At 43.3% G+C, this 12672-nt stretch overlaps 1 protein-coding gene across 4 annotated transcripts in view; it reads right to left on the minus strand.

Moving 5' to 3' along the window:
- The window catches only part of AADAT (aminoadipate aminotransferase), a 71611-nt gene that overhangs the window by 34531 nt on the left and 24408 nt on the right, over positions 1–12672 (minus strand). For all 4 annotated transcript variants that reach the window (XM_040418664.1, XM_040418665.1, XM_040418666.1 and 1 more), the window contains exon 2: positions 11493–11561. In XM_040418664.1, the coding sequence (XP_040274598.1) occupies positions 11493–11561 (69 nt within the window). The remainder of the gene's footprint in view (positions 1–11492; positions 11562–12672) is intronic.

Consider the following 12672-nt stretch of genomic DNA (forward strand, 5'->3'; position numbering starts at 1 on the left):
GTCCCAGAGGCCCGCATCTATCATCTACTGTTGCTGCATTGGCGCTGGGGCCTGACGCAGTCACTGTACTTCATCAGGTCGGGCCCGGTCAGAGCGGTCATCATGTCTACAATTTGTTCACTTCAGGCTTTAGCAGTGGCACCGCTTTGCTAAACTAATCACTAATCTGTAGCAGTTTTCACTATCAAAGCAGCAGGCAGCCGGCAGTGTCCGTAATAAAGCAGGCAGAGAGTGACAGAGAGATGTCAGACGCTGCTGGCCCGTCCGATGCTTCAATGGTGAATACTGCTATAGGTTAGGGATTAGTTTAGCAAAGTGTTGCCACTGCTAGGGCCTGAATTGAACACGCTTTACATGTGCCGGACTTGAGGCTGTGACTGATGTGATGGGGGTACTAATACTTGTGACACACTGGGAGATGAGGGGACACCAATGACTATGACACACAAGGAGATGGGGGGGACATTAATAACTGATATACGAGGAGATGGGGAGACATGAATGACTGTGACACACAGAGAGATGAGGGAACACTAATGACTGAGACACACAGAGAGATGAGGGAACACTAATGACTGACACACAGGGAGATGGGGGGACATTAAAGGGGTCCTTTCACTTCAGTAAGTGGCATTTATTATGTAGTGGAAGTTAATACAAGGCTCTTACTAATGTATTGTTATCATCCATATTGCTTCCTTTGCTGGCTGGATTCATTTTTCTATCACATTATACACAGCTCGTTTCCATGGTTACAGACCACCCTTCAATTCATCAGTGGTGGTCGTGCTTGCACAATATAGGAAAAAACTCTAGCCTATGTGCGCTCCCATGGTCCCGGCCACCAGAGAGGCTGATGCTTTTTCCTATAGTGTGAAAGCACGAACACCACTGATGGATTGAAGGGTGGTCTGTAACCATGGAAACGAGCAGTGTATAATCTGCTGGAAAAATGAATCCAGCCAGCAAATGAATCAATATCGATAATAACAATACATTAGTAAGTGCCTTGTATTAACTTTCTCTACACGATAAATGCAAATTACTGAAGTCAGACAACCCCTTTAATGACTGATACACAGGGACATGAGATGACATTAATGACTGATATACGAGGAGATGAGGGAACACTAATGACTGTCACACATAAGGAAATGAGGTGACCCTAATGACTGACACACATGGAGATGAGGGGATGGTAATGACTGACACATAGGGAGATGAGGGGACACCAATAACTGTGACACACAAAGAGATGGTGGGGCATTCATAACTGATATACAAGGAGATGAGGGGACACTAATGACTGTGACACACAAGGAGATGGGGGGACAATAATGACTTACACATAGGAAAATGAGAAAACGGTAATGCCTAAATACCTTGCACCATAAGGACCTTCTGATGTCACAGGGTCACGTGACATTGGAAGCCTCAACTCCCAAACTCACCATGCGCCTAACCAAAGACACCATCCTTAGGCTTAGATATTATTTTTATATATTACCATACTTGCCAATTGTCCCAATTTTGCCGGGACCGTCCCATGATTTTCAGAGATAGTCCTGGCAAATTTGCACTGTACCGGGCTGAAAATGGGCGTGGTTAACAAATAAAAATGTTGATAAGTATGTATTACTACCAATAGAATGACGCTTGTTAGTTAGCACTTTAGACTAAGTTCACATCACAGTTTAGCTTTCTGTTCTTCTGATCCGTCAAAAGAACAGAAAAGAAAAAACAAAACCGGATCCGTTATTTTGAGCACCACTAGTTACTGTATGCTCAGTTAGCATCAGTTTGTGGCACTTCCATCACTGATCAGTTGATGTAGACTGATCATAACTAATGCTCAAAATAACAGATCCATCATAACAGATCAGAAGAACATAAAGCTAAATGGTGATGTGAACTCCGGTTCACACTTCAGTTATTTGGTCAGTTATTTCCTTCAGTTATTGTGACCCAAATCTAGGTGCAGGTCAAAAACACAGAACATGTGCCGATATTTCCATTACACTTTATCCCTGAGTAAACTTCACTATGGGTTTTGGCTCACAATAACTAATGGAAATAAGTGATCAAATAACTGAAGTGTGAACTCGGCCTTAGGTGCCACTGCTAGCATCAAAGGTCCACCTCGGCTACTCAGCTACCCCCGGATAGATCATCAGCATCTGACCGGCGGGGGTCCGACACCCGGGACCCCTGCCGATCAGCTGTTTGAGAAGGCAGCGGCACTCCAGCAGCGCCGCAGCCTTCTCACTGTTTACCGCTGGCCCAGTGATGTCACGACTAGTATCAACTTGCCTTGGCTGGGCAAAACTCTGTTCACTTGAATGGAAAGTTTATACTAGTCGTGACGTCACTGGTCCGGCGGTAAACAGTGAGAAGGCCGTGCCGCTGCTGGAGCGCCGCTGCCTTCTCAAACAGCTGATCGGCGAGGGTCCCGGGTGTCGGACTCCCGCCGATCAGATGCTGATGATCTATCTAGAGGATAGATCATCAGTTTAAACAAAGTGCAGAACCCCTTTAACCGCTTTACATCCGCCCATAGGATATAAACGTCCTATGGGTGGACGTCTATTTCTGAACGGACGTTCAGAAAGTGCAGCTGCACGCTAATTGTGCAGCTGCTGATCGGGTTGCCCGCTGTCAGTGACAGCAGGGCAACCCTAAGACAAGGCAGGGACAGTTCCCAGGTGTCCCTGCCTTCCGGATCGCTCGGTGAGCGCTGTGTATGCAGAGAAGGAAGCGCTATGCGCTTCCTGTTCCGGCACCGGAGTGTGCAGGAGCTATTTGTGAGGTCTCTCACAGACCTCGATCAGCCCTGCTCTGAGGCTGTACAGCGCTGGATTGCTGCTGTACAGCCTCTCTAGGGGTGTATTTCTCCTGTAACTGGGGCTACTATGTCAGCCCCAGTTACAGGAGAAATCAACAGTGAAAAAAAAAAAGTGAAGTAAATGTCCCCCAGAGGTCTTGTATGACCTTATGGGGGACGAAAAGTGTAAAATAAAATAAAATAAAAATAAAAGGTTGAAAATACAAAAATAAAAAAAAGTTTCACATGTAAAAAAAAAAAAGTCCCCAAGTGAGGAATGAAAAAAAAAGTTAAAAATACAAAAAATAAAAAAAAAGTATACATATTAGGTATTGCCGCGTCCGTAAAAACCAGCTCTATAAAAATATCACATAACCTAACCCCTCGGGTGAACACCGTAAAAAAAAAAAAAAAAAAAAAAAAAAAAACAACTGTCAAAACAAGCAATTTTTGTCACCTTGCATCACAAAAGGTGCAACACCAAGTGATCAAAAACGCGTATGTCCCACAAAATAGTACCAATAAAACAGTCACCTCATCCCGCAAAAAATGAGCCCCTACATAAGAAAATCTCTCAAAAAATAAAAAAAACTATAGCTCTCAGAACATGGACACATTAAAACATAATTTTTTTGTTTAAAAAATGCCATTATTGTGTAAAACTTTAATAAATGAGAAAAAGTATACATATTAGGTATCGCCACGTCCGTAACAATCTGCTCTATAAAAATGTCACTTGACTGAACCCCTCAGGTGAACGCTGTAAAAATAAATAAATAGAAACTGTGCTAAAACAACCAATTTTTTGGTCACCTTGCCCCATAAAGTGTTATAATGAATGATCAAAAAATCATATGTACCCAAAAATAGTACTAATAAAACTGGCACCTTATCCCCTAGTTTCCAAAATGGGGTCACTTATTGGGAGTTTCTACTGTAAGGGTGCATCAGGGGGCTTCAAATGGGACATGGCATCTAAAAACCATGAGGAGTTCCTTTTCTTCTGCGCCCTGCCGTGTGCCCATACAGCAGTTTACGACCACATGTGGAGTGTTTCTGTAAACCGCAGAATCTGGGTAATAAATATTGAGTTTTGTTTGGCTGTTAACCATCGATGTGTTAAAGAAAAAAATTTATTAAAATGGAAAATCTGCCAAAAAAGTGAAATTTAAAAATTTGATCTCCATTTTCCTTTAATTCTTGTGGAACGCCTAAAGGGTTAACAAAGTTTGTAAAATCGGTTTTGAATACCTTGAGGGGTGTAGTTTCTACAATGGGGTCATTTATGGGGGTATCCACTATGTAGGCCCCACAAAGTGACTTCAGACCTGAACTGGTCCTTAAAAAGTGGGTTTTGCCAATTTTCTTAAAGATTTGAAGAATTGCTTCTAAACTTCTAAGCCTTCTAACGTCCTAAAAAAATAAAATGACATTTCCAAAATTATGCCAACATAAAGTAGACATATGGGGAATGTTAAATAATAAATATTTTAAGAGGTATCACTTTCTGTTTTAAAAGCAGAGAAATTGAAATTTAGAAAATTGTGAATTTTTAAAATTTTTGGGTAAATTTGGGATTTTTTCATAAATAAAAGGTGAAATATTTTGACTCAAATTTATGACTATCATGAAGTACAATATGTCACGAGAAAACAATCTCTGAATGACCTGGATAAATAAAGGCGTTCCAAAGTTATTACCACATAAAGTGAGATATGTCAGTTTTGCAAAATTTGGCCTGGTCAGGAAGGGGGCAAATGGCCCAGATGGCAGGTGGTTAAAGGATCATGTAGCTGGGCCCATGCCACCATTAGCCCCTAATCAAAACTTTGGGCTCTGCCCCCAGATTGCCAGTATCCAGCAAGATCACTCCTCCCCTGACTGACATATAAAACTCCAGGGTGCCCGCCATTTCAAACTGCAAGTCAGGAGCAGAGAGAAGAGGAAGGAGGGCATCTAAATGCTGAAGACCAGGACCAGCACTTGGAAAGAGAGGAGGCAGCAGTGACTCGACTGATCTATATAGTAATTGATTTGTGTGGGACTGTGTTTTAGGATGTTAACTCCTTAAGAACCAAGTGATTTTTCATTTTTCTCCTTCCAAGATCCATAACTTTTTCGCGTTTCTGTCAACATTGTAATATCAGCATATAAACCAACATAAGGCTCTGTAGCACGAGTAACAATGCCCGGTGTAGGGTCTGTACACAACAAGCCCACCAGAAATGCACAGGAGCAATGAAAATGGTACTTTATGAATTAGATCCATAGAAATATATTTTATAAAGACATAGATGGGACTTAACTGCACAGATACGGTGATATCTAGGCATTTTTATGTAAACAGCAAATTAGAAATGTACATCAAGAGCATCTTTAGTAACTATTACATGGCAAACAATACTATGAAATCAATAGCAGGTCTAAATAGAGACAACATAAAGCTTCTGACCAAATAATAATAATGTACAAATACCAACCATCCCAATGGACATTTCACTCCCCAATCTTCTCCTGGAGGTCATCTGTTCAGCAGATTTAGGTTTTCCCTAGCTAGACCTACTATTGATTGCCATGTAATAGTTTTTTACTGTTTATTCATTGGTCCTGTGCATTTCTTGTGGGTTTATACTCATATGATTTTGTATTGGTATCATTTATACCTAAATTTAATGTATTAGGAGGAATGGGCAGCAGGTCAGGGGTGGAGCTGGGGCGAGGTAACACCAGGGTGGGTCAAGGGGACCTCATAAAAACTGTGTGAAGCCATAAAATCAGAAAATCTTGATGGCAGTCCTGGGCGTCCCAAATCTAGCTCTGAAGAGGGGAGGGTGTCTGGTTCACAGGAAAAAGGTCAGAAACTGATGTAAACACCACTGAAATGGTTCGGGAACAGCATGGGGAGGATGTCTGGATGCATCCTGGACTCCCAGGTCACTGCTGGGAACGATGTTGTCAGAGTAGTACGCCACTTTTACAGACTGACAATAATATGCACAAAACCAGAGATAAATCAATTTTAGAGGAAAAATTGTTATGAAACATTCTTTCCTGTATATTTACTTTCTATCAAAGGGTAATCAGAGCAGCTCTCACCTGTCTGGAAACTTCATTCATGAAGGCATGGACTGCTTCCTCACCCGGATTGGGAGCAAAATTTGTATATATGAAAAAAGAGGTTTGTCCAGCCTTTTCTTTGCGAACTCCCGCCAGGTACAGAAGGTATTGGTCTATGCGTTTCAGGCAACAAAACAATTACAGCCCTTACTCATGACCATTGTAATTGTTTTGTTGCCTGAAACGCGTAGACTAATACCTTCTGTACCTGGATGTTTGAAGTTTTGTATGAAATAAAGTGCTACTGGAATTTCGCTAACAAAAGGCTGGACAAACCTCTTTTTTCATATATATATATATTTACTTGTATATAAAGTGCAAGTGCTGCTAAAAAAATACAAGGAAGAGGCAGGCACTCGGATACAACCTGTATATCACATAAAGGAGGGCCTCATTCACATTGTGGTACAATTGTTCAGGTAGTCGGACTCCTACACTCATAAAGCCTATGCACTAGGTGAAAGGGCTGCCAAAAATTACAAGGAACCAGCACTCCAATACACGCTTTATTACACATAAAGGAGGGCATCATACACACCCTTGAAAATTATGATTGATGGCCTGCTGGTGACCCTCAAAAACTATTGGAGCAAGGGCCTGCTGATCTGACCATCTAAAACATTAGGGCCGAGGGCCTGCTGCTGATGTGACCATCTAAAACATTAGGGGTGAGGGTCTGCTGCTGAGCTGACCCTTTAGAACAGGGATGCTCAAACTGCAGCCCTCCAGCTGTTGTAAAACTACAACTCCCACCATGCCCTTCTGTAGGCTGATAGCTGTAGGCTGCCCGGGAATCATGGGAGTTGTAGTTTTGCAACAGCTGGAGGGCCGCAGGTTGAGCATGCCCGCTCTAGAACATTAGGGGCGAGTTTCCTGCTGCTGAGCTGACCATCTAAAACATTAGGGGCGAGGGCAGCCTAATAAGCATGTTGATATGATGGAGGAGGAGGACGAGAAAAGGGAGAGTGAATCATATACCCTTTTTAGTGGTGGAAGGGGTGCATGGGAATAGTGTATTCAATACACTATAAAAGCCACATTTAGAGTGCCTTTATGTTCAGCCGCTTTCCTCTGGTGGAGTAGAGAAGTCAGGGGCAATCCAGGCCTTGTTCATTTTGATAAGAGTCAACCTGTCAGCATTTTCAGTTGACAGGTGGATGCGCTTATCAGTTAATATGCCCCCAGCATAATTTTTCTCTCCTTGTGACACTAGGCCGCGCATCAGGTTGAGGGTGCTGGCGGGGTGTCATAAAACTGTCCTAGGCCTTAGAGAGTGTTGCCCTACCTCTGTTGGAACTGCTGTGTGTTCCCCTCGTATACCCTCCTTGGTTGGCCAAGGAACTACGTACTCTGCAGCCAGCGTTGTCAGCTGGAAATTTTTGGAGCAATTTTTCCACAAGGACCTTCTGGTATTGCACCATTTTTCTCGTCCTCTCCACCACAGGAATGAGAGATGAGAAGTTCTCTTTGTAGCGGGGGCCGAGAAGGGTGAACAACCAGTAATCGGTGGTGGCCAAAATGCGTACAACGCAAGGGTCACGGGACCCTGTTGTGTGCCAACACACAACAGACAACACTTTGTTGTCCTCATCAGGAGGATGACTCTCAATATCCTCATCCTCCTCTTCTACCCATCCAATAGGCAATAGAGCCATAGCCTCATTAGATAATGAAAAGGCCTTTGACTCAGTAGAATGGACCTTTCTCTGGGAAATCTTTGTGCAGTGGTTAAGACTCCTGTATCTGAAACCCACAGCTCGTGTCAGCGTTAAGGCTACTTTCACACTGGCGTTTCTGGGTCCGATTGTGAGATCCGTTCAGAGCTCTCACAAGCGACCCAAAACAGATCAGTTCAGCCCGAATGAATTCTGAATGGATAAGGATCCGTTCAGAATGCATCAGTTTGGCTGCGTTTGGTCTCCATTCTGCTTTTGCGGAGCCAAACGGATCAATTTTCACTGACACAATATGGTGCAATTGAAAATGGATCCGTTCCCCATTGTCTTTCAATGTAAGTCAGGACGGATCCATTTTGACTTTTTTTTTTTTTTTTTTTAGAATAATGCAAACTGATTTGTTCTAAACGGATACAAGCGTTTGCATTATCGGTGCGGATCCGTCTGTGCAGATACTAGACGGATCCGCACCGAACGCAGGTGTAAAAGTAGCCTTAATGAATGTTTGTCAGAACCATTCCCCATACATAGAGGCACACGACAGGGATGTCCTTTATCCCCTCTGATATTTGCATTGGTGATGGAACCTCTGTCGTGTCTCTTAAATAGTTGTAGTCGTATAGAGGGCTGGAACATCGCAGGGATAACTGAGAAGTTATCCTTATATGCAGATGATATGCTGGTGTATTTGGGAGACACAAGTGGGTCGCTGGAGGCGCTTCTAGAAGTAGTGAATGAATATGGTGGATTTTCTGGTCTGAATGTTAACTGGGCTAAATCAGTGCATAGTCCTTAAAAGGACTTTTGGGTCTCTAACAAGTTTTTTCACTAAAATATTACTAGTTCACTACACTATCTGTCCCTTCTTCAGCACAGCTCTCCCTGACTAAGACAGAGCCGAACACGTGTCATCGGGTGCTATATAACACCCGATGACGGCCAGCCAATAACTGTAATGCCAGTAACCAACATGGCTATGGCATTACAGTGAGTGCCAGTACCTCCGCGCGTAGCAGCCAACAAACGTGCGGGTAAGAGACTCGAGATTCGGCCGAACACCGCAATGTGCAGAGTATCGCGAATAAAATTAGTGTTCGGCAGAGCCTGCTCGCCCAACACTACTCCCGATGTATGCATTCCAGGAGTATAGCTAGTTTGTATGTGCATCATTACCTAAATGATAAATTAACCACCTCCGGACCGCCTAACGCAGATTCGCGTTCCGGAGGTGGCAGCGCTGCGCACAATCACGCATATACGCGTCATCTCGCGAGACGCGAGATTTCCTGTGAACGCGCGCGCGCTCACAGGAACGGAAGGTAAGAGAGTTGATCTCCAGCCTGCCAGCGGCGATCGTTCGCTGGCAGGCTGGAGATGTGTTTTTTTTAACCCCTAACAGGTATATTAGACGCTGTTTTGATAACAGCGTCTAATATACCTGCTACCTGGTCCTCTGGTGGTCCCCTTTGTTTGGATCGACCACCAGAGGACACAGGTAGCTCAGTAATATGTTGCACCAAGCACCAATACACCCCCCCCCCTGTCACTTATTAACCCCTTATTCACCCTTGATCACCCCTGATCACCCCATATAGACTCCCTGATCACCCCCCTGTCATTGATAACCCCCTGTAAAGCTCCATTCAGATGTCCGCATGATTTTTACAGATCCACTGATAGATGGATCGGATCCGCAAAACGCATACGGACGTCTGAATGGAGCCTTACAGGGGCGTGATCAATGACTGTGGTGATCACCCCATATAGACTCCCTGATCACCCCCCTGTCATTGATTACCCCCCTGTCATTGATCAACCCCCTGTAAAGCTCCATTCAGATGTCCGCATGATTTTTACGGATCCACTGATAGATGGATCGGATCCGCAAAACACATACAGGCGTCTCCCTGGAGCCTTCCAGGGGGGGTGATCACCCCATATAGACTCCCTGATCACCCCCCTGTCATTGATCACCCCCCTGTCAGGCTGCATTCAGATGTCCGTATGATTTTTATGGATCCACGGATACATGGATCGGATCCGCAAAACACATACGGACATCTGAATGGAGCCTTACAGGGGGGTAATCAATGACAGGGGGGTGATCACCCCATATAGACTCCCTGATCACCCCCCTGTCATTGATCACCCCCCTGTAAGGCTCCATTCAGACATTTTTTTGGCCCAAGTTAGCGGAATTATTTTTTTTTTTCTTACAAAGTCTCATATTCCACTAACTTGTGTCAAAAAATAAAATCTCACATGAACTCACCATACCCCTCACGGAATCCAAATGCGTAAAATTTTTTAGACATTTATATTCCAGACTTCTTCTCACGCTTTAGGGCCCCTAGAATGCCAGGGCAGTATAAATACCCCACATGTGACCCCATTTCGGAAAGAAGACACCCCCAGGTATTCCGTGAGGGGCATATTGAGTCCATGAAAGATTGAAATTTTTGTCCCAAGTTAGCAGAAAGGGAGACTTTGTGAGAAAAAAATTAAAAATATCAATTTCCGCTAACTTGTGCCAAAAAAAAAAAAAAATTTCGATGAACTCGCCATGCCCCTCATTGAATACCTTGGGGTGTCTTCTTTCCAAAATGGGGTCACATGTGGGGTATTTATACTGCCCTGGCATTCTAGGGGCCCCAAAGCGTGAGAAGAAGTCTGGTATCCAAATGTCTAAAAATGCCCTCATAAAATGAATGTGGGCCCCTTTGCGCATCTAGGCTGCAAAAAAGTGTCACACATCTGGTATCGCCGTACTCAGGAGAAGTTGGGGAATGTGTTTTGGGGTGTCATTTTACATATACCCATGCTGGGTGAGAGAAATATCTTGGTCAAATGCCAACTTTGTATAAAAAAATGGGAAAAGTTGTCTTTTGCCAAGATATTTCTCTCACCCAGCATGGGTATATGTAAAATGACACCCCAAAACACATTGCCCAACTTCTCCTGAATACGGCGATACCACATGTGTGACACTTTTTTGCAGCCTAGGTGGGCAAAGGGGCCCATATTCCAAAGAGCACCTTTAGGATTTCACAGGTCATTTACCTACTTACCACACATTAGGGCCCCTGGAAAATGCCAGGGCAGTATAACTACCCCACAAGTGACCCCATTTTGGAAAGAAGACACCCCAAGGTATTCCGTGAGGGGCATGGCGAGTTCCTAGAATTTTTTATTTTTTGTCACAAGTTAGTGGAATATGAGACTTTGTAAGAAAAAAAAAAATCATCATTTTCCGCTAACTTGTGACAAAAAATAAAAAGTTCTATGAACTCACTATGCCCATCAGCGAATACCTTAGGGTGTCTACTTTCCGAAATGGGGTCATTTGTGGGGTGTTTGTACTGTCTGGCCATTGTAGAACCTCAGGAAACATGACAGGTGCTCAGAAAGTCAGAGCTGCTGCAAAAAGCGGAAATTCACATTTTTGTACCATAGTTTGTAAACGCTACAACTTTTACCCAAACCATTTTTTTTTTACCCAAACATTTTTTTTTTATCAAAGACATGTAGAACAATAAATTTTGAGCAAAATTTATATATGGATGTCGTTTTTTTTGCAAAATTTTACAACTGAAAGTGAAAAATGTCATTTTTTTGCAAAAAAATCGTTAAATTTCGATTAATAACAAAAAAAGTAAAAATGTCAGCAGCAATGAAATACCACCAAATGAAAGCTCTATTAGTGAGAAGAAAAGGAGGTAAAATTCATTTGGGTGGTAAGTTGCATGACCGAGCAATAAACGGTGAAAGTAGTGTAGGTCAGAAGTGTAAAAAGTGGCCTGGTCTTTCAGGGTGTTTAAGCACTGGGGGCTGAGGTGGTTAAGCATAATTCTGTATACTTTGCCCTCATGTATACTTACTCATTGCTCTTATGGGCGAGGTTTGCCTAGCTGCACTCACAGTCGTCAGAAACCGAGTGTAATTCATGTCTGTGAACAAGTAAAGACAAGACTTATTATATATGGTGCAGACAGAGGGGCACCACCAGCAGCAGGTCTGATCTTACCCTCCTGGCTCACGTTTTCTGTGTAATAATTATTGGATGTAGTATGAGCGTTCCCTGACTTTTCAGTTTCCAACTTCCTACCCTCTTCCTGTCATTCACATAGACTTAGGGTAGGACCACACATATCGTGCTGTGGTTGCACTGCGGTCTAGTACTATACGGCCTTACGAGCTGCAGCAGTCTCTAATAAAAAAGTTATTAAGACTGCACTGTTCAGCGCTGCGCTGAGGCTCGTACGGCACTAGACCGCAGAGCATCCACATCACAAAAAAACTTCCCTGTAGTCCCTGTCCTGTGGAGACCCATGTTCCTACTTGCCTTCTTCTGAAAAGAGTCCAATGGGCACCCTGACAATGAGAGGGGTATGCCCTGGGGGCGGTCCCCTTTAGCGTTCTTGAGGACAACTCTTTATATTTAACTTTTATTCTGTCGCATTTTTCAGATTGTCTCAGCTGGGTTTCAAACCCAGGGCCTGCTGTATAGGAGGCAGAAAGTCTTAGCAGTTAGGTTACAGGCTCTACTGTTGTTAATGGAAGGATTTTCTCAGACTAAAAACATCAGTAGTATTCTTTACATGCATATTTTGCTGCCATCTACAGACATACTTAAAAAAGGATAAAAGCAGAAAAAATAACAAACACATTCTTGTAATAGACTTTATGAAATGAATGTCACAAAAACACTGGCCCTTTTTTTTTTGAAAGCAGCTCAGGATGGCGGTAATTGTATATTATACATAGCCATTGAAAGAGTCTTCCAAGACTAGGATAGTGGTGGTGGTAGTACTGTCACCCCCCGCTGTAAGCATTCCATCTCCTATACAGTGAACAATACATAGCGGAGTACATCTGCCCTCTATAGTAGGGTTGTACTCCCAGTGTCTTTACACTGTGTTGTCTCCTCCAAGGACTGGTGTTACTCCCATTAAGAGCAGCTCAGGATGATGATGGTAGTAATATCCCATCCAACGATAAGCATTCCATCTACTATACATAGCTGAGTACATGGCGCTCTACAGAAGGGAGGTACTCCCA

The sequence above is a fragment of the Bufo bufo genome, chromosome 2, assembly GCF_905171765.1.
Source record: "Bufo bufo chromosome 2, aBufBuf1.1, whole genome shotgun sequence".
NCBI lineage: Eukaryota > Metazoa > Chordata > Amphibia > Anura > Bufonidae > Bufo > Bufo bufo.